The sequence below is a fragment of the Temnothorax americanus genome, unplaced genomic scaffold (assembly GCF_048541705.1).
Source record: "Temnothorax americanus isolate GAGA-0224 unplaced genomic scaffold, ASM4854170v1 Scaffold19, whole genome shotgun sequence".
NCBI classification, from domain to species: Eukaryota; Metazoa; Arthropoda; class Insecta; order Hymenoptera; family Formicidae; genus Temnothorax; species Temnothorax americanus.
Genome location: NW_027509329.1, coordinates 2,421,963 through 2,449,288, shown reverse-complemented (window position 1 = coordinate 2,449,288; position 27,326 = coordinate 2,421,963). Strand labels below are relative to the sequence as shown.

The 27,326-nt window shown below is 36.6% G+C and overlaps 1 protein-coding gene across 4 annotated transcripts in view; it reads right to left on the bottom strand.

The window, feature by feature from the left end:
• LOC143896677 (uncharacterized) overlaps positions 1-27,326 on the bottom strand; it is a 98,954-nt gene that overhangs the window by 18,472 nt on the left and 53,156 nt on the right. For all 4 annotated transcript variants that reach the window (XM_077404659.1, XM_077404660.1, XM_077404658.1 and 1 more), the window contains one exon: positions 102-268. In XM_077404659.1, the coding sequence (XP_077260785.1) occupies positions 102-268 (167 nt within the window). The remainder of the gene's footprint in view (positions 1-101; positions 269-27,326) is intronic.

Here is a 27,326-nt window from a genome sequence, read left to right as displayed (position 1 = left end):
GATTCGATATAGAGTGAGGCGTAAAAATTTAACGAGTCATTAAGAAAATGATTTATTTGAGGTGCGCGAGAAGTATTCTCGCAAGGTCGCGGTCGACTTACTGTAGCGCGTCCTCAGAAAGGCGGTAGCTAATCTCAGGATGGATATTTTGTCCATTCTCCTCGAACTTCCAGCAACGCTCGGCACGAGGGTCGCCATCGTCGATATATTTGCGTTGAGGTTGTCGCGGCGTTGCTTCTCCGCCATGTTTCGCGACGCACGTGGATTGCTGTAACAAAGAACGAAAACAAGCGAAATTCAGTGACGTCTACAAATCATTAGCATACAAAATAGAAAAATTTATTCTGTACCTTTGCATTTATAGAAACACATTTCCTTATGCTAATGACGTAAGTGACACGTATACCTCGAATTTACATTTCCATAAATTCGGGGATAAAATAAATTTGTCGTATAAAATTTCGTACGGATTATCATCTCCAATATTTCGCATGATATGAGCAAAACCGGTTCGATCTTATTAAAAGGATGTCATTGGTTGTAATGACGATAAACATTCTCTATAAAGAATAATAATTCTTATTATACACAGTAAATTTAATTAAAAATGTGAATTGTAATTATAAGAAAAAGCAACACTTTTTTTTCAACGATAATAATATGCTTCTGTAAAAACTACTAAAATCTAAATATAAGAAACGCAAGTTTTATCTTAACTATATGATGATATATAAATTTATAAATAAAATTTATAAATAAATATGTATAAATAATCGATCCTAATTAATTATATGTAATCACACGTCTAATTTATCTCCCATAACAAGTATCTTAAATTGTTATTAGTCTCCCACGCAGAAGTCATAACATCCTTATTACATTGTATGTACAGTTTCCCACAATGTACATAAACTGGTATACCATATACTACCATATTGCACAATTATGCACAGAAATAAGGCCATGGCATAAACATAATGATAGTTAATAACATAATGTGTATGCATGTAGGTACTACTACTTCAATAACAATATCGCGTGTATATCTTACACGTGTGTATATTTATAGCGCTGATACTTTCGAACTATTTTGATGCGTGTGACATGTGTATATATATAGTATATATATATATATATATATATATATATATATATATATATGTACATAACAAATACATGCACACAAGTGTATGTGTTTTATATACATATAAGGCTATATATAAAATTATTTGTTAAACGTATTTTAAATATAAATTTCAATTGAGACACCATATCAGAGCGCAAAAACGGCCGACTTCATGTTTACTTTTAAATCGTTTATAAGTAGCAAAGTATACAGATATGATATTAAACAATCGTGGATCTATTTCTTACTGAGTACGTCAGTATTTAACAGAAATTCTTTATATCCAATTTGGTTATCCATTTTGCAGGGTATTATTAATGCGGTTCTCTTGATCATCGACCTTGAGATCATATGAGTCATTCTAGCATTTAATTATGTGTATCATCGAGATTTCATAAAACATTAAATGTTTTATCAAATTGTCATTTCATAATAAATATTCTTGAACTATATTCATCGTTAAATTCATCATAGTTATGAATTTAGCATAATTGTTATTCATCGATAATTATCAATCCCACATATTCTCAAAGTCCCTATAACTAAGACTTCTGTTCCCCAACTATAAACACGATAATATTTATCCCCAACTATAATATCAGTGTAATAAAATATTATATAAATAAATTTTTTAATATAATATATAATTATATTAATTTTTTAAACCGGATGGGGTTTTTTATTTTCTCCATTTTTTGCGGTAATTTAACCTTTAGAAACCAGGTAAATGTTTTAACTTTTTGGAAAAAAAATTTTTTTAATATATATGCTAATATATAAAATAATATTCCAGAAAAAAAACTGAAACCAGTCTAAACTCAAAAAATTGACTTCCCGGCTTTTAAAGGTTAAATGTACATACGAGATATGTATGTCTCTCCGGAAGTCTACAAATTACAAAAGGGATCAATAAAAATTTCTTTGAATTATTCGAGCGATTAATCCTGCATTGATAGATTGACACGTTGATGGATTGTTGTAACTTAAATACTACTTCATAAACGTATTGCAGGCTTGCGCAATCGGATATTCAAAAGAAAACAAATGACGTATATTTTTCTCCGCACTAATTGACATATATTATCAATCTACCACGTAGAGTACAACGCAATTAATCCGTTCCGTCTATCATTATATCTGTTCGGTGCATGAATTATATAATTCACATAAATATAATTTGACACATAATTTTGACAACTATCTTTATAATTTGTGGAAACTGAGTGCGTGCGTTCAATTCGCAAACACTCTTATTCGGCACAATGTTGCTGGATTACGCGTTACATCCCAAGTGTTTGGAAATGACGACCTGTTGCTCGTCCGTGCATACGTATATAAAATGACCGAAGTGAGGAAAGCAAGCATGCGTTCGCGGCATCTCGACACGTGCATTTATGGCCCTAATCTTTTTTGCCCGTGCGCTGGAATAGCTTATATAACAGGATCAAAGCTATAACGGCCTAACCCCCCAATAAACCTCTTCGTTATGACTTATGACTAAACCGTGAAGAAGACTATAAAATAAATATACATAATCATGTGGCAACTTCCACTGCATGGTGAGTCGCGGTCAGATATTTAAACCTTCATTTTAAGACCGATCACTTCTTTGGCGCCACGCGCCACGTGCGCGTCACACGGAGATAAAATATATTTTTGTCACGAAGAAAAAGACCGGCGGTGCGGACAATGTTGGATGGACAATCGACAAATATGCGATATAGGTAGCAGCTACAAATATATAACGTTACAATGTGCCCCGTCTAAAAAGGATCAAGCACATTGTTAGGGCGCTATGCGAGGCGCATTCTCGGGTACAAGACAGTTATAGATCAAGGCTAAGGCGGTGTGATTTCATTCGATTCACGATCTGTTTGCGCGCGCCCGCTGGAATCGCGCGGCGCGGTCAATTTATCTCTCTCTCCTCTCTCTCTCTCTCTCTCTCTCGTCTCGACTTCGGTTATAAATCTCTCGATCGTCCCCGCGAAAGTCAGTCTAATTGGTTTAACACACATTGAATTAATAATTCGCCGTCCGAAATATTTATCTCGCGCGACGCTTCCCCCGCGGAGACACGTCACCGGCAATAAACAATCGGCGCTTTGGCGTAGCGTCTGGTATCCGCTGCGTATCTGGCCGAGTGCCTATTCGATCGACTCCCGAGTATCTCGTGCGTCGGAAAGCGGAGCGCGCGCGCGCTATAAACGTTAACAAACGATATCACGGGGACAGCTCGAGAAACGGGTGGAAAGGGCGAAAGGCGCGACGACGCGCAAAACGCTGTTTAGGATACGCGGTCGCGTACCTACATGAAATATTTGCAATCTATCGCGATCATTAATCCGCGGAGATAAAAACCGGAGAAATTAAAGATAAGCCGATCGTTTGTTGATACTTGCGAATGGTGCTTGATAAGAAAGTTAAATTAATGTTATCTTCCACAATTGCAAATCACAATGACATCGTATAATCATATGTGAAACATTTAACGCACGAGGGCAGTAATATTTACGATTATGCGACGTTTAACAAACGGTATTCCTGAAAACCTATAAGAAGTGTTGCAGAAATTGTATATATCTATTTTGTTGATTATCTGTTAAGTGAAGAGGATGCGCGCGTTATACAGTTGATTGAAGTATGTGCTATAGCATCGATGACGCAGATTAACACTAACGTGAAATGCCATTCGGTACACAGTGTGTCCCATTTTAGTCGATCCGTATGAATATCATTAATATTATCTGCGTCATCAAAAACATTCGAAATAAAAGTTAAAGGACTTCGAGCGAAACGTTACATAGCGTAAGTGATTCTTTTACACACAACGCGCGTTTCGGCCATTAAAAACTTTTAATAAATACAATTAAGATTGTAATTATCATAAAATTTGAATGGATTACGGTAAAAATAATATATCAAAAGTAGATCGCTCTAAAATGATGATACAAGATTATCTTGCAAAACGTGTAGTTTTATTAATTCAAGTAAAAATTGGTGAAAGATTTCTTCTTAATTGCACACAATGTATATTAATAATGCGATTTCCAAAATCAGCGTATACGAATGTTATCTGACGACTTTTTACACAATGTCACGATTACTTTGGGCAATTACTCCAATGCTGACCTTGAGTCGCGCCGATAACGCCGTCAAGATTTCGCTTTGACGTTTTGATATAGAGTCGCAGTTGAAACAGCTGCGGGGATAGCCAGCTTCGAGAGGCACAAAACAGGATAAGAGACGGAGATAATTAATCCAATTCGTAGAACCTTGGTCCTAAGCGAGCGAGCATCGCAATTTTCGAGCTCTCGTATACCATGCATCACGTTATCAAGTTGCGCAAATAATAATTCTATTTTCGTCTACGCGCGCGATAACACCCAGTTAGATGAACATCACAGACTCTTTTCCCCGAAAACTTCCGATTGATGATATACACGAGAACACGAGAGATTACGCACGCAATTAAAATAGAAAGCCGTTGATGGATATATACATTTTGAAAAGCCAGTTATCATATTTGTTTCACAGATCCGCTTAAAATTACTGCAACTGACGATATACAGAATTTGATGAAGGATTTGCCCGCGAATGAGCTGCCGACGTAAATGTCAGCTGTCGAACATATATCCCGGCGTTATAATAATATAATAACGCAACTCTCGCAGGATGGCAGGACGTATATATCTCGGTAGCCGCGACGGTTATACACGACAGGCAATAAATATTTAAACCCGCCACGACGAAACAATGGTATAAAAATTCAACGACGCGCCACCGTCGAGCGCATATAGAAGCGACAATATACACGAGACAATAACAGCGTTAGCGCAATTTTACGCGGGAATATATATTTCTCGCCGAGGTTGCGAGGAATGCGAGGTAGCAAGCTCGAGTACGGCGGACGGAGGACGGGTGGCGGATGCTTGAACGGCGGCGCGCGGCGGATCGATTGTTTCGACTCACCCTCGTCAGAAGAGAGTGGCGCGGGTCGAGGTCGCGAAAGTCGCTCTCTCGTCGATTTAGAGACCTAATTAAAACGCGGCGCTGACACCACGCTCTGCGCTTTCTTTTCCCGTCGCGCGGAAAAAGAAACCGCACGCACGAAATTTATTCGACCCGAACGTCAAGCAAGGCCGTCGAAACGTTTTTTCGGGATGACGTAACCGGTTGCGGATCTTTCGTCAAGGCCGATATGCCGGCGGCAGCGCGATAATATTCATCAATAAACAAGTCTTTATGACCGAGAGACATCGGAAGAATCTCGAAAACGAAGGCAGATCGTTTGCATCAATAAACGATTACGCATATCTATTAATGCCTTGCGCGCGCGCGCGGTTTTACTATACCTATATATCTTTATACTCTCTCTTTCTTGTGCTTTGGTCCCGTTTGGCGTTATCGCGAGCGTGATTTTCAATCGAAACACAGATGCACGTGATGGCATTCGACAAGATCAATTTTACATAACAAGATTTTCGTATTGCGATCTCCGACAATCATAAAGCGTCGAAGAGAATTATGAACGATACTCGTCAATAAATCGCGCGAATCCTCATTTGATTTTCATTTTATTGTATATATATTACAATTAACAGAGCAATTAATTGCGTTCTGTGTGACAACGCTTGACAACTACCGTATTTCTTGTTGAATTCAATAACCGGAACCTGTTATTTAAAAAAGTCAGTTGTTAATTAAATGGAAAAAAAAAATTATGATTATACGTCATAAAGTTTACGTATAAAAAAAATAATCCACTAATTAAGCAGAGAGAAAAAGAGAGAGGGGGAAGGCTAGAAAAAAAAAGAAAGTCGTCGATATCTACATCCATTGTGAATTATTACTAATTATATCATCGGTGGCTATATGGTAATCTGTCTGACACACCATTAAAACGTGAAACGGATATGATCGGTAATTAAAGTGTCACCGTTAATCGATTAGCGAACCGCAGCATGTGATAATGCGAGGATTGTGTAGAATATAATTTTACTATATGAATATTAAATATGCCATACAGAAGTATACTTGTGTGCGTCATCATGCGTCGAAATTATTCCGGTGGCGTTGCTGACAAGGGCAATTAAGGCAGAGAAGTCATTAATTTGAAGTTAAATTTAATTTTGGAGTCGCTACATCCGCGATAAATTATGTCAGACCAGACGGTTCTTATAAACGCGCACTTCCAAGTGTAACCGTTTCTATTCCAAGTTATATCATCTGTGTTTTTTCCTTGCGTATATGGCATCCAGACGACATGGGCAAAGCCAACCAAGCCGGAAGGAATCAAAAGAACGACGAAACGCGTTCATTAAAAGCATTCATTAGATATATTCATAGATCTCTATGTTTTTATTGCTTGTAGAGGTAAATTAATATTTAGAAAATACATTTTAATTTTTTTAAGTACATGCACCGATGCCAACTGATATGCTGTGTAATTCTCGGAAAAAAAAAATCATTTCTACAGTCATAACGTATAATGGAATTTCAGGAGACATTGTAAATCGCCCTTATATATACATATATAGAAGCAATTTCTTTGTTATCTACCTCAAGAGCAGTGTAATTGAATGAAAGACTTCTCTCAAGTAGTCAATACCATCTGGTATATTTGGAAGGAATAAAAATTCGTTTGTCTCATTATTTGCAGTTCTGTCCATGAAAGTTAAGAAACAAACATTTTAAGCTTAAAAACTATATTGAGAGGGTTATACTTGTTTCGAGTAATGGAAAAATTCATAGACCTTGAACTAGTTCTATAAAAGAAGCAATGGAAATATATCGACTTTGCATATTACATTAGATCTGATTTAATTTCAGATGAACAATAGCATATATATGTCGTAGGCGATATGTGATCTCACGCGAGATAATTGAGTTTCCAAGAAGTATAAGAAAAAATTCTTCTTCCATTAGGATGTACAATACGGAGAAAAGCGAGTTTCGGAACAATAATGGATTTTTGTAATACGATTTTCGCAGGATTAAATGCATTTTGGCACTCTCTTCTCTGATTCGTCAGCTTTTTCGTCAAGCGAGCAAAATCCGATAACGAAAGAATTTTATTTCAAAAGTAAGGACAAAGAGATAATGTGTGTGTGTGTGAGAGAGAGAAAAACAGCAAAAAAGTTGTCATGTTGGCAGAATCAAATATAACAGAAACTCTGTATTTCCACATATTCTTTATTTGTCGATATTTCGTATATTCAGCTCGGTATTTGCGAACCATCTTTCATAGCTCGAAATTTTATTTAATCTTCAAAGGAAACAAACAAATAAATTATAATAATAGTAAACAGAGAGAAATATTTTATATTATCATCTTAAATAATTTAAAAATCAGTTTTTATCTCAAAATATTTATTTCAAAATATAAGCAAAAATTAAATAAAAAATCCATAGCAAATGGAACTTTCAAACACATAGTGCTATCAATAACCACGCATATTTAGTCATCTTTCATTTTCGTTTTTATTAATTTATTTCGTTATCGTTTGATTATGATAAATTCATCGGTATACAAAGCGTAGTCAGATTGAATTAATTTCTCGTAATGTAGATCGACCAATTTTGCTAATTTAATTTTCAAAAACCATCTAATATCAACTAACCGAGCTGTACAGTTATTCTTTAGTAAAATGATGCAATAATAAATAAATATATAGCTCAGCAACAAACGTATATACGTTATTTATATAATTGAAATATTATATATAAATAACTTACTAAATATAATTAAATTCGATTTCGCTTGTTTAATAATTTGTATTTCTCCCTCTATCGATTTTTTTCACAGCTTTTTATCTTTTCCCCGGCATTATTCCGACATACCTTGTATATGCTACGAATATACAAAAAATAAGCTAAGCTGGTAGGACAAAAGGACAAAAATTTCTGACAAACCCCGTTCTCGCTTTTTCCTTTGTGCTCTACATGCATAAGCACGCACGCATAGGCATCAAGTAGACGTGAGAACGTGCGAGAAGTATCCTGGAATTATAAGTTGGATAGGTCGTGGCAAACGTAACAAGAACAACACGCCGACGGACATTCTCACATGGATGAAATTCTCGTTGTAAATTTACACTACATACTATTTACTCGATCCAAAAAAGTACTTCGTTAAAACTCAATAAATAGAATTTTGTTCTATTTATCAAGTAAAATTAAAAATAATATATTAGCCGAAGAGAATTGGATTTTTTTAATTTTTTAAATCGAAAAAATGTGTAAGAAAATTTTAGAAATTCGAAATTTATCTGAAATATACATAAAAATTATGCAAATAATATAATTGAAAGTATAATAAATTATAATATATGCTAAATAATATTGTAGTTTTTTTAATATATTAATATTAAATGAAATTTATATATATCAGATTCTCCGGATATATCTAAATTTATAGAGAATTATGTAGGTGGTGTGTGATTTATAGAAGAGATTAAAATCACAGCAAATTACCAAGTCTCATGTTAATTACATTTTGAGGATTAACACATAAACATTATATATCTGCACGCGGAATACATGTGTAATATGTGCACTGTAAATTATTGCGCGCTATGTATGCATATTCAAAGTACAATAATATATAAAATAGGAATTCTCTAGGAAACGTATAATAACCAGACATTCATATGTACGTACGGATATTCCAAGAATAGAAAGAAAGCGCGAATCACTTTATTTATCGCGAATTTCGCTAGCCAATCCTATCATTGCGCGACGCAATGTTTCTAAATGTTATTCTCCAGATTAATAAACATATAGAAACACTTTGATGCTTCGAAAATAACGCCGTCCCGCGACGACGGACGCATATACCTCTTGCAGGAGCGCGCGCAATTATCGTGCGGTAATTAGTGCGTGTTTCATTAAACCCGTGAACGCCCGACACTCGTCCCACGTGAATCATAAGCCATAAGCCAGCGCGGAAACGCGATGGCACAAAGCGCGCATTCAAGTGCACGATCACGATCGTAGGTGGACTATTTCCTTATTGATTCAGGAAACGGTGTATGTGACTTCTGAAGTCTAACGACCGTATGAGAGTTCATGGTCAGAAGTTTATTGCCGTTATCTAGAGACCGGCCAGCGCGCATCGCACGCTCACCGATGATTCAATCAATCGTTACGGAAGGCACGCTTTTGATGTTTCGACAAGTGCACTGACCGTGTAAAAAGCGAAAGGTTTGGAAGAAATCTCTTTTCGCGATTTAACGATACGACTATTGAACAGATATTTCTCGTGACGCATTTTAAACTTTGCATATACATTCGACACTTTTGTCTATAGAGATATTAATTAACAATATATATACACAACATTCCACGCCGAAATACGCGCATATCTACATAAATCAATAAGTAAAAATAATTAAAAACTTGAAATTAAAAACCCGCGATGTACTTTTGCTATCGTAATATATTTCGCGTGCAAAAAATATATACAATTTCTCATATATAAAAATTATGATACAGCACACGTTTTTATAATTAACTTTCAGCTACAAAGACTCTCAAAGTTTTTAAATTTCCCTCAAACTGATCTACCATTCTCCAAAGTTATTTTTATTAATCAGCAAGTATTTCCTTTAAAAAGTATTTTAAGGTAATTCGGATTTTTTTCTCTGCTATTCGTGGAATAAAACGAGAAGACCGTAGCTCCCTTGTTCCAGATCAAAGCTTTCGCTCGGCTGTCAACAAGTCGCTTTCAACGGTGCGCGCTTCGCGCTTCTAATTGGATCGTCAGTATAACGATTTTGGCTACTACGCGGCTTCGTACAACCGCGCGTTTTGACGAATGCATTATATTCGGGCGTAGCCAATCCTCTAGTTGAAATTCGGTAGCTCACCTCCGAATTTTGTCACAATTGACTGTAAATTAAGTTTCGTGACATCTGTTACGAGATGCCAAACAAAATTGGTTGCACGCTCAACAATATGATTTTCGCCATCGCGCTGGTGTTTGCCGATCCATCCTTTCGCGCTCGCCCCGAAATCGCTTCCCTCATCCGAGAGACTTGTACCCTGGGAGGGACATCCGCCCCACGACCCCCATTCTCAGCATGCCGCGCCCTCTTCTCCATCGTCAAGGACACGGGACTTTCGATCCGTCATGGGAAAGGGGTTTCGGTAGGCATGGCTTTTGGGAATAGGACAGGACCGGAGAGGAGTCCACGCTCCTGCAGGGATCGATACGGGTTTGCTACCCTCCCACAACGGTCGGTCGACTGATATACACATTCAAGGTCGCTCGACGGAGCGAAATTGTGCGAGACAACAGGCGCGCTCAATTTCACCATTTTTTGGCTCTGCGTATCTTATTATATCTTCCGCAACATAGTGAATATATTTAGAAATAAATTTTGTCTTTTATAAAAAAAGCTATTGTTCTTAAAATCTTCAATCTAATTTTACATTGTATATCTAAACTAATGTGAAATTTTTAATTAATATCAAATAATCAGATTAATATTAATCTGTTCTAAAAAAAAAAAAATAAATCTGTTTTATGTTGGTGGAGAGATTTTTCTATTCTTATTGTAAAAGCTGTTTTCCTTATAATCTGTAAAAACTAAATCTTTAACAATTATGTAAAAAAAAGTAAAACATGAAGATAAAAAGATAGTTTGCGATCTAAAAGCATATCTAAATACAGATAAAGTTTTTATCTTTGTATTAACTGAATATTAACTTTGCATATTAATATAACAATCTTGGTTCATTAATATCATTGTTATATTCGTTATATAAATTTATTTATCTTGCCAAGAATGTTATCATGCGAGATAAACGAGATAACTTAGCCCACTACTAAGAATTTTATCATCACGTATTAAATTCCTGTGGGCAACGCTGTTGATACAGTTCAAAACGATGCATATCTCATTAGCGTTGTGTTACCGAACTACAAAATGACGTCATACGCTATTTCTGTATCACATTAAACTTATACCATATGTGTAGGCACCAGAGATGATTTATTCACATTAATGCAATTTTTAATAAAAAAAATTTCATAAAAATATACGGATGTAAAAATTATTCATACGATACCTAATAATATACTCGATCGATATGCGTAATAAAAAATCGTAATAAAAAAATACTTTAATTTCAATCCCATACTTTATCTTTGTCAGTCAAATTTTATATTTGTTCGTTGTAAATTACATATTACATATTTAATATCCAGATCGTAAGATTTAAGAAAGTATTATTTACATTATCTGTATATAAATATAAACTTGATACATTATTTTTACTGTGTGTATTTACTAAAAAACAATATAGAAACAAAATAAACGTTTAGAGAGAGACACTCGCTTCTGGTTGTTAAACAGTTCCTTTCGATTTGAAGCAAGTTGAAGGACTCGTGGATTCGTGGGGCATGGCCACGTTTGGGCACCGCTGCGAAATTCGGGCGGTGTCGGCGATTGCGTGTGTAGCAGTCGCCCTCCTCTCTTCTCCATGCTCCTCTCCTGCAGTTCTCTCTCTCTCTCTCTCTCTCTCTCTCTCTCTCTCTCTCTCTCTCTCTCTCTCTCTCTCTCTCTCGTGCACATCGCCAACGTGGCACACACAAGCAAAACCGCGTCCTGCCTCACTGCGAGCCCGCGTAAGTAAGCCTTTCGAATTCGAAGCTCGGTCAACAGCCTCGAATTCTCTCCTCTCTTCGCCTCCCGCACAACCCGAGGCCACATCGCTGCCCCCCAAGTCTCCCCTCTCGTCGTCCCATCCCATTCCGTTCCGTTGCCCCTCTTGCTCGCGTCAACGCGAAACCGAATCTCTCCTACCAGCGATATCTCCTCTGCCCACCCCCCCGGTCCCCTCTTTCCGACAGCCATCACCCAATCTTTAGGCCCCTTTCCTTCCCCTTATTCACCGGTGGTATCGTAAATCAGCTCTCTCCTCCTTCCTCTCGGCGTTCAGGTCGTAGGACTATCCGGGATTCTCTCTTTCTAAGCTTCCGTCCGCCCTCTTCCGTTCCCACCAACTCCTTCGCTCCTCTAACTCCGTTGCGATGACGCTTTATTTCGTCCGTGTCGCTTCCCCTCGCCGTGCTTTCGATCTGTTTCTCTCTCCCGCCATGCCGTCCTTTCGTTTTCGCTCATCACACAAACGCGCGCGCGCGTTTGTTCGTTCGTTCCGTTAGGTTCAGGTTCGGGTTTGGGTGGAGTTCGCTAAACTCGCTACATTGAGAAAACTACATTGGCGCGTTTGGAATGAAGCCGCCATTTTTAGTCGAGAAAACCAGAAAACTGCGCACTGTAGCATTATCTTGCGAAAGCAGATCGGAGGGATACCATTCTACGACCTACGTCCAGCTCTACTATAATTTCAATCTACGTGCCGTCTACGACCATTGCATGAATAAATAACACGGAATAAACCTCCGTGGCCTCACATGAATAAAAATGACGATGATATAGACGTCGAGTCAAAGAGTGCGTAGACTCGTAAGCCTGCTGCATTTACCATATAAAGTACATAATTTTTTCATTGATTCTTATTTTAAATCATCTAGTTCAATTAAATGCAATATTTTAAACAAAACTAGGAAAAAAAATCTTGTATCACGTTACACTAATTAAATTTTCCACGCGCTTTAATGTTTCTTTTATAACTCGGCGATTTTTATAAACAAATTTTGTAATTCTATAATGGACGGAAGATATCTCCTATTAAGCAGGCGACAGGTTATTCATCGCCATGCATACGTGATCGTATTACATCACAATAGTCGGACTGAAAGCTGTCTGTTAATATTCCAGACAGTCGTAGGTCGGGATAAGTTACGTATCGATCGACATTGAAGCATCTCCCAACGACGGGGATACTAAGGCTAGCGAGAATTATACTGAAACGATACAATCTATTTAGGATCCGTCGTTTTGGCACACTTACATCTGGCCCCGACGCACTTGCGCATTTTCCGTTCAACGTAACGTGCGTTTCTGTGTACAGCTATCGGATCGCGTATTTAGCGACGTTAATCCGTGAGATGTGACATAACGGTGGAAGCGATTGTAACGCGGTAGATAATTCACGGGACGTTTTATCGATCCCGGACGAAAGCTTCGGCAGGGAGGGGAGAACCACGAGAGTTCCCGGCGCTCGATATTTCGGCTCGCGGATTATTCCAGAAGGGTCCCCCTTTTCTACCCATCTCTCTCTCGGTCTCTCTCTCTCTCTCTCTTTATCCCACTGTTTCTCTTCCCCTCGCCGTTTCACCCATCGCAACCTCATCCTCCAACTCGACTGGATTCGCGCGCCCTTTGTGTCTCGAGCCACCACCAACCGTGGACCATGACCATCCTTGCGCCGGTATATGTTGAGGAAAGTGGTTGTCAGTCGGTGCGTGCAGTAGGGCCGGATTTCGAAATAACGTGTGGGGTCTTCTCGTTGCGCCAGGTTGTAAATCCGACGACGAGACGTGAGGAAAAGGCGTAAAATCCGATATAACGACGAATCATGATTCAAATTCTGTCCCATCAAAATTCTTTCCCTTCTTCCGGTCTACTTATCGCGATGATTGATGCACGAGAATAGTTTTATTGTAGAGCTCACTTGGCAACGTTCCTCTCTCATATTTATCGCATTTCGATCGACGCAGGAGGAACTCGTGCATAACTTGTATAACTTGCGTAATATTGTACAACTAGCGTTTTGTTTTACGTGTCGCTTCGACGTGATTTTGTTCCAGCCAGTCTCTTCGTTCTCTACCCGACCATCATTCATTATCGAGTTACCAGGAAGAAGTATTACACGCGAGTTATGTAATTTCTTCTTTTTTTTTTTTTCGTTAGAATATTCAACATCTCAGTCATACAGAATTTCGTATTGTAGGAAAGATCTAAGAATATAAACAATGGTTATATGTAAACGACGCATTAATTTTTGCACTGCAATATTACGCGGATATTTGTTCGCGTTTAATCGCTAAATGCAAAACTATCGTACTTAATGTCGCATACGAAATCGATAATGCCGCGCCTTTTTCCATATATGTCAAATTTCCGTCGCCACTTTCGCGTGTGTAAGAAATAATATGTCTTTATAGAAAATTATGTACGCACAAAAATGATGCTACCTAACTAACAACGTTAAATTAGTAGTTTAGATTAAGTAACTAATTTTAGATTTCTATATTTTGAGTTGATCTAAATTCTATAATAACATTAGCAAAAAATTAGTTTTAAAAGTTAGAACATCATCATGAGATACAATTAGGAAAATCAACTATAAATTTCTATACTCTACTTCTACTACAATACATTATCGTGCGTGTGTTGTTAATATACATTTCGTCTAGTTCCATTAGAAGTATCGTATCGGACACACCCCAGCTACCTCTTCGATCGAACTTCGTATCTCTCCGCCGAGTCCGAACCAAGTTCGACCATGACCACTCCTTGGCAAGGTGCGTATAAGGGTGCTGGAAGAGGGTAGCTACGAAAGGCTGAAAGGAACGACGGTTCTGAGAAAGACGAAACCACAGAGAGATCGTAAAACCCACAACTCCATTATACCACCCTTCTCTCAGTCTGTTTGTTGCTCACGATTCCTCGAAATTAGGAGTCCGCGGTGGTAGGCGGTCTGGCGCTTTACAAAGTGCCCCAATATATATATATATATATATATATATATATATATATATATATATATTCCTAATAAGATCTTATACTTAATGTAATTTAGCATAGCTAGAAAGTTGGCGAGTCATTTAACATTGACTATTCAAGTCTTTTAAAAACCCTCGAGACAAAACTTCCATTCCAAAGTAACGGAAGACTTGCTCTCATTTTATTCAAAATAGCCGTTTTAATGAAGGCTTTTTCTAAAAAGGTCAAGCTATTTAACGTTAAGCTATTTAATATTAATTAATACAATCCTGCTGCAACGATATTCTGCATTGAGTTAATAAATAATTTATCACCATCTTAATTATTAAAAAGTTTCGTGTGAAAAATAATTATTTTATGTGATATCGTTTTTAATTATGTGATTGTTTTCAATTTTATAAATAAATATCATGGAATGTAAAATGCAGAATCTAATTAACCCGTTACTAAAATTATTGCGCGTGCGACTATAGTATTTCTCAATAATTAACAGTAAAAATATATTAATGTTACTGATAATATAGAATACTTCTATTGAATCAATTAAAAATTGATCAGATTATATTTCTGTAAAAATTATAGAAATGCTTATTATAATACAGATATTCTTTACTAAAAATTAGAATCTTTTCAAAGCAATTGACGGATCAATTTCTACAAGATTTCATGATAATATTAGCAAACTCTGCAGAGATGAGAGATTAGATATTCGATAAGAAACAAACAATGTGTTCCACCGAGAGTGCAATCTTATTACGGATCAACTGCCTTTTTAGAACCGACCGATATTCACGAACAAGACCGGCGGCAATTTAACTTCTCTCGGTCTGAGTCCTTAGAGAAGACTATCTTCACGACGTTAATACGCCTGCCGGGTGTTTACCATCATCCCTTATACCGTGCGGCCAATGAGCAGTATAGCTTCAGCATGTAATAAGACTTAGAAGATAGCGAAAATTGCGGAAACGGCTCGAATAATAAAGCTTCATCTACTGGCCAGTGTTTATTAAACAAGATTGAACTTGTCGATCGTATCGCGGAATCCTCATTTCATCCCCCGTGCGCGTATGCTTGGTTCACAAATATCGAATTGTTAACATTGCAAAACACAAGAAACAATATCGCGTAAATATTTCTCAATGTGCGAAATTCCGTGAAGCTCGTACGACGATATCAGTTGTTGAAGCGTGAAACAGATATAGATACGACGAATCGACATATCGATTACGCGGCACGGTTCAAAGAATCCCAGGTAAGAAGAGACTCCAAAGCATCAGTTATGCAATATCGACATCGAAAGAAAAACGGGCATAATTATGCAATCGTGTTTGCGATCAATTTATTCGTCGAGTGCACTTCATATTAATTGAAAGATAATTTTCCGCTGTTTATATTTGTAAGTTCTGGTGCTTTTGCTCTCCGTTGGAAGTTAAAGCGTAGAATATTAATAATGAAGAAGATAAAAAAGCTTTCGTTCAAGAATCAAAATAAAGCCATATTCTACAAAGAATCTTTGCTTGTTCAAGAGATTCTGTTTTAACTTTTTCTTTAATAATTCATTACAGAAACATCGTAATCATACTTTTGATAGAAGTTTCTTGTTTTTCATTAGTTATCTTATTGTAAACATTCGCATAATATCTGAAGCAACTGGATAATTTTCGTTATCTTGCGTAGAAAATCAATTCCGATTAGAATACGGCTGCGGAGGGCGAGCTCGAAGCGAGTAATTGTAGGGCGTTGAGAACCTCTAACTTTTTAAAAATAACCGGCGAAAACGCGAACGCGCGCGTAAATCCACACTCGTGAAATCTCCCGAGCGGATGTTTCGCGTGTCGCTCGTAATTGCGCGAAGATCAATACGATAGTATACTTGAAAAATTCCAAATATATCCGCCTCCCGCTAAAATATGTAAACAGAATAAAATAATTTATGCACATCTAAAATAGAACCAACATTCATAACCCTTTATCTTTATTTATAACTTATTTGACAGTTATATATATAATTAATTCAATACGAGATACCATATACATATTATTATAGCACAAGGTTGTAGAATAAAACATGAATATTAAAATAAACTTCATTAAATTATGCACATCTACTTAAGGTAGTTGTGTCACAAAACCCATTTTCATAGGAATCTTTTAAAATTTGAACAGCATATTAATGTAAACACGCTCTACACACACGTGCAAGTAGAAAAAGCTTGACTATACCAAAGTTGAAATAATGGAAATCAAACTTAGCACTTTCTACATGTATCGTAGGACGAAAACGGTTTCCTATATCACGTTTGTAATTGTAGCGATCAAACTACTCATAGGATTTTAATGAAAAACAAAGAGATGATAAAAGAGACTTGTAAAAATATTCTTACAAAAGTACAAGACCCTTATCTATTTAGTTTTGAATCAATTGTTACACAAAGTACACAATTTCTCATAGCGGTGGACGCATACGACAGCTAACCTGTAAAAATCTTGCAACATTGCGCATATGAAGATTAGATATATATATATATATATATATATATATATATATATAATAGTTCAGACATTGCCGCTAAAGCTTTATGTCTTTTCTTTAATACTTTTTTTTTCATTAATCTTCCTTTATAATGTTCAACAGATATTTTCGCTTCTATTTCTTCTATTTATTCAAAATAACCTCGATAGCATACTAACGCGAGTGTCGCGAGTTAATCTCGATGGTATATACTGACATTACTGACGCGAGTGAAAACAGTAAAAACAGTACAAACTCAGTCAAAAGTTTTACACAGATAAGTAGAGTTTTCCGTACATTATCGTATTGCAGTGTGACCATTATTTTTTACTAATACTATACAACTACCTTAAGTTCGTATAACATTAAAATAAACAATAACATTTTTTCTCATAATACATAAGTATTTTCAATTACTTCATAATTTATTATATGATATTAATATTTATAACATTTGAGAGTATTTTTTATTAACAATTTCTTGAAAATGTGCACATTTTTTTTCAAGGACCCAATTACACACTGAGACTGCTATTTCGATCAAAGCTGGCCATGACGTTTTCGAGAATCAACGTACAATTCATTCACAAGTGGGTTATTCTTGACTTCGTCTCGAGTATATAAATCGAATGCGATTTTTTCGAATAAAATGTTTGTATATTTTTGATGCGCGTCGATTACATCGAAAATAACAATGACATTCGATACGGCACGGAATCACATTCCTCACTTCTTACGGATCGTCAATGGATGCTAAATTTGCGACGATTATCATTGGAGGGGTATTATTTTGAAAGGCGCTTTCAGAAACGCCTTCTTCGCGGCTACCCGTTTACATTATCGCCAATTTTAGGGTGAAATTTTCAAACGCGACGATAAGTCTTCTGTTTTTGACGAACCGGTCATTTTAAGGAAAACCATAGCAAAGGTTATTAAGAATACCATAATAATAAACAGCTAAATATTTTAAACAGATCTTGCCTGATGACATCTACAATGTTGAAGTTCGTTTATTATTTTCGAATGGTAATATACATATGAATACGGGATATTTAAGCCGTCGATAAGATAAATTAAAATTTGAATTACTGTTTAAGATAAATTAAAATTAAACTGTTTGGCGAAATAAATCAAAATTTTGTTATCGCTCTTGTGGTAATATATGAATTAAAATGAAATCATCGTTTTATAAGTAGATGACAAGTAGTTGTTATTCTTATATAAGCAGATATAAGCAGTTTTATTTTTATATCAAATTGCAGCAAGTGGCAAGTTGCAAAAAATTGTGTAAAAAAGTGCTACTTTTAAGTCTTAAATCATTTATATTGAGATATAAAATATTTAAATACAAGACAAGCGTATTGTATAAAAAAATCTTCTATTGTATTTAAAAATACAGACTCTGTTTTTAAAATATCACATAATCATTGTTTCAACAAAAAATATATTTTTTCCAATGATAAGTTATTTGTTTCAAAAACTCCTTATATAGAATAAAACATCCTTATAGAATTTTGAAGTTCTTTTTTCATTTTAATATGCGACTTAAATGAGAGTCGATGCATGATTTCAATCTTAATGAATCTTTATTAACCGAACTACGCGTGAAGTTACTTGGACAAGCCGGATTGACGCATTCCAGGGACGATTATGTCATAACGGCGCCGAAAAGAAAGTCCGTCCGACGACGATAATTAGTCTCAATTATTGGTCGAGGCAAATATGACATATGAGGCGACGATGAAAACGGACTTCGCACGACGGTCACATCAAAACAACGAGGAGGCCATTTGTGGTCGTTTGTGCCGTTAGGAACGGGGAGAGAGACTCGAAGGACGCCTGACGTGAATCTCTAAACACCCGCCACTCGGTCGCTCTCGCGAAAGGATACGGACTTCCGATCCGTTCTTTCGCTCGTTCTTTCCCTCGTTGCTGAATTTCCGCATGTATAGTCGATCCTCAAATATCACAGTAAGGAAAAGATTTCGCTCTGGGTGGTCAATTAGCGTGACAACTCCAACGGTACTTTTGTTATCATTATGCACTGCTGTTTACATCGTTTGCGCTATAAATAAAGTTCGGTCATGAATACAAATCACATTTTGCTCTATTTCTCTCTCTCTCTCTCTCTACGCACTGATTAGTATGGCGATATAATAATAATCCCATACAATAAGCACATGTAAATCCCAATGTGTTACGTTAATTAATCACTTTATAATACAGAAATAACTGTCTAAATCTAAAATTCCGCGAAATTGGCAGTACATTAAGCTATCGTAAGTTCAGGCGCTTATCAACACCGCGGACGTACGATATGTGATGCGTTATATAAACAGTAATCGATTAATTTTTATCAGCAAGGAGAGGTAAGCAGTTTTTTTTTGCGGCAGACCGCGATGCGCGTTACGTATTATGCAGCGCGCATTAAGGCCGGTTTTCACACGCAATGATTGGTGGCGCCAGGCCGCGCCATCAGTCGACTAATGCCAGTAAAAATGCAAGTGTAAACACTTGATGCAAACTGGCGTTAGTAATGTGGCGTTTACTGGCGGTTATTGGCCAAAGCATATAACCTCAAAATTTGAGGTTATATGGTTGTTGTCATTTACTGTGTGTTTAATAAATGTTAAATATTTTCCATATTATACGTCAATCACTGTGTAAACACTTGTGAGTTTGCCAGTTGGTTCTGGCGCCAATGAATGCCAGTCAGTTGGCGCCACTAATCATTGCGTGTGTAAACCGGCGCATTACGACGCACATTAACCATAAATGCGCCGCGCCGCTGCAGCTGAGAACCGACGAAACCGGCGCGGCGGATTGATATACACGAAATAATTATACGTTGGAGGCGCGCTCGCGTATAATGCAGTCGCGTTACCCGGCTCAATTAAGAGGGAATCGCGCAAATTTCGTTTTACCTTTGCTCCCATACCGCGATAAGTATTATTTACACGCTCGAAGAAAGACCGACGAGACGTAACATCGACTGGCCCAGCCCGGCATGTATGGCGTGGCGCGGCAACAAACCGTAATTCGCTAAAAGTCTCTCTCGCGTGTCCGCAATCGCGCTCCGTGCGAAATTAACGTCGCAATTAAAAGATGGAGCAGGCGATTATGCGCACTTTCCAACAACCATGTATTTTTCAGACGGACTTTATCGAAGGATTCTGCTTTTTACTTCCCCCGTTTAATCCGTCAAAAAAATAAGATCAAGAAATTAAATTACGTTGCTAACTTTGAGCTGACAAGGTCTAATTGGAAGATATTAATAGAACCTATGCTATTCTTATATATGTTAAATTGACGATATATTAGGTTTTTTACTGCGCGTCTACGTTCTTACTTCCACATTAATCAATTGTGTGATTTGAATAAAGTACCAATTGACATCGTAAAACTACGGCGCTTAGAATATCAATAATTCATACTATGTTTTTCCGCGCTTCTCTCAGTAAGATAAATTCGTTTTGTAATATTATGATAAGATAATACCAGTTGCAAATTAATCGAAGAATTTAATGCAATGTGACATTTCTGACTATTCATTCTTCAAGCAATTTACATGAGTAAACTAGGCTAAGGCCGGTATTTATAATCCAATCTTATATTTTAAGACCGTCTTAGATACAATCTTAAGATGCTATTTATATAAACCAATCACAAAACCCTATTGACATTACTTAAGAATGAACTATGAATACGGACCTAAGAAACTTAAGCCATCGATAAAACTTATACATATATACTAACAATAAGTACATTGTAAGTTACACTTTGAAAATTTATCTATAAGGTACTCGACCATGATGATCAGGTCTGAGTTTTAATGTTCGTAATCATTTGTGTAGGTAAGTGCTGAACAAAAAAAAACAGAATAAAATGCGAAGGATAAAACGTAGTTGAAGAATGAGGAAGAGGAGTGTAATTCGGAAATTGGAACGAAGTCGTACGCGAAGTACCGTGATCCACGTGTGTTTAACAGAAAGGTCACAAGTGCGCCAAAGTGTGGACAGCTGTCGCTCAGAGTCAAGAACTTATTAACGAGGCTGCCGATCGAGGGACGAACATTGTTTAGTCAGTTGCATTCGCTCATATGTGACCATCGAAAAGACGATACACGAGTCCATTACATACATGTCCGGCTTCGTTTCTGAAAAACCGATTTCAATTGTTTTCTGGAAGTCATCCAGTAATCGTTCGCGAATTTTTTTACGACATGCACTAGATACGTTGAAAGATAGAGGGAATAACATGGTCCAAGAAAAGCCAAGAAAATACTTGACAATAAATAGTTTTTGGTGTTTGATTTCAACAAAGATTTATATTTTCATATTCTTATCGTAGTTTTTTTTTAATCCTTTGCAGTCAAACTTTCTCGATAGCATAATAAAAAATTTTTACTTGTTTTTTTACTTGTGTATTTTAAAAAATTATTTCGGCGTCTAAATAAATTGGAAAAGAAACGTGTTAACACACACACACACGCACGCACGCACGCACGCACGCACGCACGCACGCACGCACGCACGCACGCACGCACGCACGCACGCACGCACGCACGCACGCACGCACGCCCGCACGCACGCACGCACGCACGCACGCACGCACGCACGCACGCACGCACGCACGCACGCACGCACGCACGCACGCACGCACGCACACACAGTAAATACGTGATAAAAATATATAAGTTATGTCATACACTGTATCTAATAGCAGAAAAAGAAATTACGTTAGTGCGACTCACATTTAATCGATTATATATTTAACACTAAATGTGCTAAATATATTTTTGCTTAATATGTTATGTCTCGTGGCAGAATCGAATTTTTCATACTAGAAAAGCAAAAAAAATGTTTTCATATTTAGTATAAATTTAGTGTTAAATAAAGATATATTAGACCCCAAGATTAAAAAAAGTAAATCAAATCTCATTATCGTTTAATATTTCGCCTGATAATGAATCGTTCAAGAATATTATAAGATAGTAAAATGCGATTACAAGGTTTTATTTCCAAAAATCTTCCGCGAATCAATCGTAATCGTCTGACGAACATTTTCTCTCACTTCCCACTTTTATTATTTCAAATTTTGAGCACACTCCATCCAATAAAATATCACATTTTTCACATCGCGAGAAGTTACCTTATCACAATTGGACTATTTTTTTAACGTTTGGAACAAAATATTTCTAAAAATTTATCGTGATTTTTCGTGACAAAAATTGTGATCGGTGCGTGTTTTGATACAATCGGAATTTAAAGTAATTCGTGTCAGGTGTCTCATGTTTATATTCGTATAAACAATACCTACATATTTCGTGCTGATAAATTTAACGGAAATACGGAAATTGATAATAATCGTCTGGAAGTTTTCATGTTAGTTAAATTCGTTTTTGCTGTTAGAAATGAAATTTGTGTTGTTGAAAAGCGACGGGGCGGCGATTGATAAATTTCACGAGTAACAAAGTTCACCACGTTATAACCGCGCACTGACGCCGAGCGTCCGTTCCAAAAACTAATTACCCCCGCAAATTGTTAGGAAGCGATCGCTCGTTTGCATCATTAACATCGTTAGGGTCACCGCAAAACGACAAAATAAATCGATCGCGAAACCGCTGCTCGGAAGAATCGACGGATAAATATCGCGAAATGATAAATAAGTAAAAGAAAAGGACCGTTGTTTGCCGGCCACTCGAATTAGGTTTATTTTCGTGTACGGCTACACGAGCGCGATATTATTTCCGTCCTACCCAATATAACTATAACGACGCTCCCTTTTACAGCCCTTCTGCCGCTCGCGTCATCGGAGACGATCGAGGAAGTAGGTAAAAGTAATTTACTAATGAATGCAATTTTGTCTTCATTCACGAGCGAGCATGCCATGGCGATGGCGGTGGAGTTGGTGGTTTATAATTCCCCGCGATTCTAATACAATTTTCAAAAGTCGCTCGCGAAAAAATTTTGCCGCCACGCAAAAACCGCTGCGGCACGGCTACCACCATACGCGATCACCGATGGCGCGTTCCGGCTCTCTCCGCGAGCTCTAAGTAATTGAATTGCGCGCTACGTAACGTTACAATGCGAGTTCGGTATTACCCGATAGTAAATATATAGTGTCCGCGATATATAGCAGCACGATTCGTGGTTCGTCGCGCGCACAATAAGCGACATAAACGACGCACGAAGCGAATAAAGACGCGCCAATTAACGACGACAAAGCATCGACCGTCGTCGAACAAAACATGGAAATTTAACACAGAGATACGTAGTGCGCGCACTACGTCATTACAAATTAGTTTTAATAAAATGGCGCAAATGATTCTTTTCAGAAGGAGAGATCGATTCAGTGAATGTATAAAATAGGAATCCTACGTATGACTTAATTTCGCGAAAAATTCAAATTTACGTACTTTTTGAAATACATTAATAAGTAAAAATTAATAAAAAAAATTGACGGAATTCGATAAAAAATTTTATCTGGATATTTTCTAATATAAGAATAATAAAATTATGCGCGGAATTTATCATAGAGATATTATTCTCGCTTTATATTATCACTCAATATTTTCCATTGTATTAAAAAAAAATAGTCGAAATTTTTTGATCCAGCGGTATAGTGAAATCAATAACACGCAAAAAGAAGTGCTTATTTATTACAGCGAGTTACGCTGCATTAAAATTGTCGATTGTCGCAAATAACGGTGTTGCGAGCGTTTAGCTGGAATAAAACATTTCATTTGTAACGCCGTGCAGTCAGTTGCGAGGCATTTTGATATACTTAATCGCTTCGGTGCTTTGTTGAATTGTTTTAACGCGGTCTGTTAATCGCGCTACTAGTACGATCTTCGTGAACTTGTGTAATAACTACCAGCGCAAGATTGCTGCATCAAGAGTTTTTATCGAGTATACTGCATGTAATTTTCTCATGTCGCCGGCAACCGATCATTCACATTTGAAGGATACGCGGGATATCTATCTTACATAACGTAATTTCTCGTACGTGTCAGAAAAGTCTTCTAAAAATACATAGTAGAGACATGATAGAGAGTGGTAATTTCGTCATCAATGATCCTGTCATACAACGTAAACTGATAGTAAAATAACATACAATCTTCGAATATCTCTCCAACGCAGTAAACTCGTAATCTAAAAACCCTACTTTGAATCACACACTACTGCGAGACACCAATTTGTTACCAGTATCTGGGAAAAATATAATCCACTTTGAAGCCCACAATTTTAAATAATCAAATTATTTGGATATCGTAACTCTAATTAACATTTTAGTTAGTGCCCCTTAAATGAAAATTATTTTTGCGTAACTGAATATCGACAAAACTAATTGAGAGAATTGACTAGTATAACTTAAAAATCTTTGAAATAAATAGCTAATTACGATTATTACAACCCCAAAGTGGGTTATTTCCGTCTTTATTTTTCCCAGAGTATCACAACACATATTAACAATAACTTTATTCAGGCTCTGTTTTGCTTCTTCTTCGTCAGGTTCAATAATTTACTTTGTTACGAGTGCCTGATGCTTCTGATGAATTAAGTCATCTAATCATGATTCGGCCCGGCAAATTTTGGCACAAAGAGACTTCTCCGCCGTACAGTCACTCAACTTGATTGGTCATTTGATTTATATACTCAACGTGCTGAATCCTGATAAGCGCTGACCGCGAATAATGAACCGAAACAATGGCAATGAGTTATGGTATCAAACTCAATTTCTTGATAGCGCTGCGAAGTGTAACGTTTTATTAGCTGTACGCATAATTGAAGAGGTCGTGTGTGCGGTAGGCTGATCAATTAACGTTGATGAACGTTGCGAGTTCGTTCCATAATCAATCGGCGTGGTCGGTCTATTCGGGCTATTACTCGCTGTACTCAACTATGCTCGATAGACAGATCATAATAACATGGCTAAACTATTTGAATCGCTAAGAAATTGCAATAATAGAGAGTGCAACAATATTGCGTACTATAAAGACAATAATTTGAAACCATAGAAACCATTAATCTCAATAGATGAAGTAAAAAATTGCAATGTAATAACGAAACATTTATTTCACATCCAATCAATTGTGAATGTTCAGCATAAAGGAGGAAAGATGGCGTATAACAAACAATGCAATTATAAAAAAACTATCGCGTAGTGCTCATCGTATTGCTTTATCGTGAGAGAACTTTATCTTTTACCTAGCATGCCCCGCCGGGCTTCGCCCCGGAGAACATGTGTATTAAGACACGCAAACAGTCTCTCTCTCTCTCTCTCTCTCTCTCTCTCTCTTTCTCTCTCTCTCTCTCTCTCTCTCTCTCTCTCTTTCTCTCTCCCTCTCTCCATATGCATTGCTCTCATACGCGTAGCTTTTGTCATTTTTTAATTTTCAATATTACAAACTTATATTTCGGAAATAAAGCATTTTTGCATATAATATGCCATACCTCAATTTTGTGTCAATACCGCCGGCATTATCATTACCCAAGATGTACCACGTGGAGGTTGCCTGGTCGGATTTACACCTCTTGTGTATGTGTGTTTGGGTTAGTGTGTATGTGTGTGTGTGTGTGTGTGTGTGTATAAAAAATAAATATACCACCGGGTCAAAAAATAACATCACAAGAAGATTCGATCAATTATTTTCCGAAAGCGACTTTCGATATTGATCAATTGATTAATATTTAACATGTGAATTTAACAACTTATTTAGTCTCAAAAATTCTACCTTTGTTTTATGCAAAATTCTTTACTATTATAATAAAAAAACAGTTTGTAGCCTTTTTTTATTTGCTATGATCACGGTAACAAAAAATTATACACTTTATAGTTCTCCCTGGGAAATTCTACCCCTATTTCATATACTTTTAATAAAAATTCGGTCAATTATTTCTCGAAAAATTAGAAAAATAAAAAAAACCGGTTTCCAGAAAATCGGTAACAAAAAATTATACACTCTACCTCTACAACCTCAACCTCTACCCCGGGAAATTCTACCCCTATTTCATATACTTTTAATAAAAATTCGGTCAAATGGTTTTTAATTCGAAAAACTTCTGATACCGGTTTCCAAAAAAATCAATATTAAAAGTATATGAAATTTAATAAAAATTCGGTCAAATAGTTTTTAATTTCAAAAATTTCAGTACCGGTTTTTAAAGAAATCTTATACACTTTATGGCACTCCCCGGAAATTTCAACCCCTGTTTTATATACAATTCTTTGAAATTCCGTCAATTATTTACCGAAAAATTGAAGAAATTAGAAAAACCGGTTTCCAGAAGATTGGTAACGAAAAACTATACATCCTATAGCACTCCCCGGGAAATTCTACCCCTATTTCATATACGTTTGGTAAAAATTCGGTCCATTGGTTTCTGAGATCATAGCGAACAAAAAAAATGCAAACCCTGTTGCTTTATAATAATAGTATAGATTTGTCGCCTGCTTTGTTATTTATAGCAACAGAATCATGAAGAGTGTGATTTACGAATCACTACAATGATTGAAATTCGCAATTATTGAAATAATATGTTAAAGTAAAATCATATATCGTATGATGAAAGACGAGGTTACTCTCTGCAACTTATCTTCTCAATGCCAGAGCATTGCTGCGTAATGAGAGGCGTAAAGGTATATAAATTTGGATTTATAACTTTAGTTCTAATTATACGCTAAAATATCCGTCATTATAACTTTGGGCGCTCGTTATGTATTACTACCAAAAGTTTGTTGCAGATAATATATCTCTCAAAATAAATAATTCTTATTTACAGGTAATGCTAAAAATTTCATGGACATAAAACATTAATTTCGGGGAAAATAGCATATCTTTTTAATTCCTCATGATGATACTTCCCCATGTACTTCGCTTCGATAAAATCCAAGTTTCTCAATATTAACGAGCGAATTTGAGATCCGTATCGGATCGCAGTACGATTTAGCTGCTCGTACACGACGTTATAAACGGTAATCGATTTTTCATATCCGGCAACCGACATTTATAAATGGACTGGACTTTCCCATGTGTAACACATTTTTA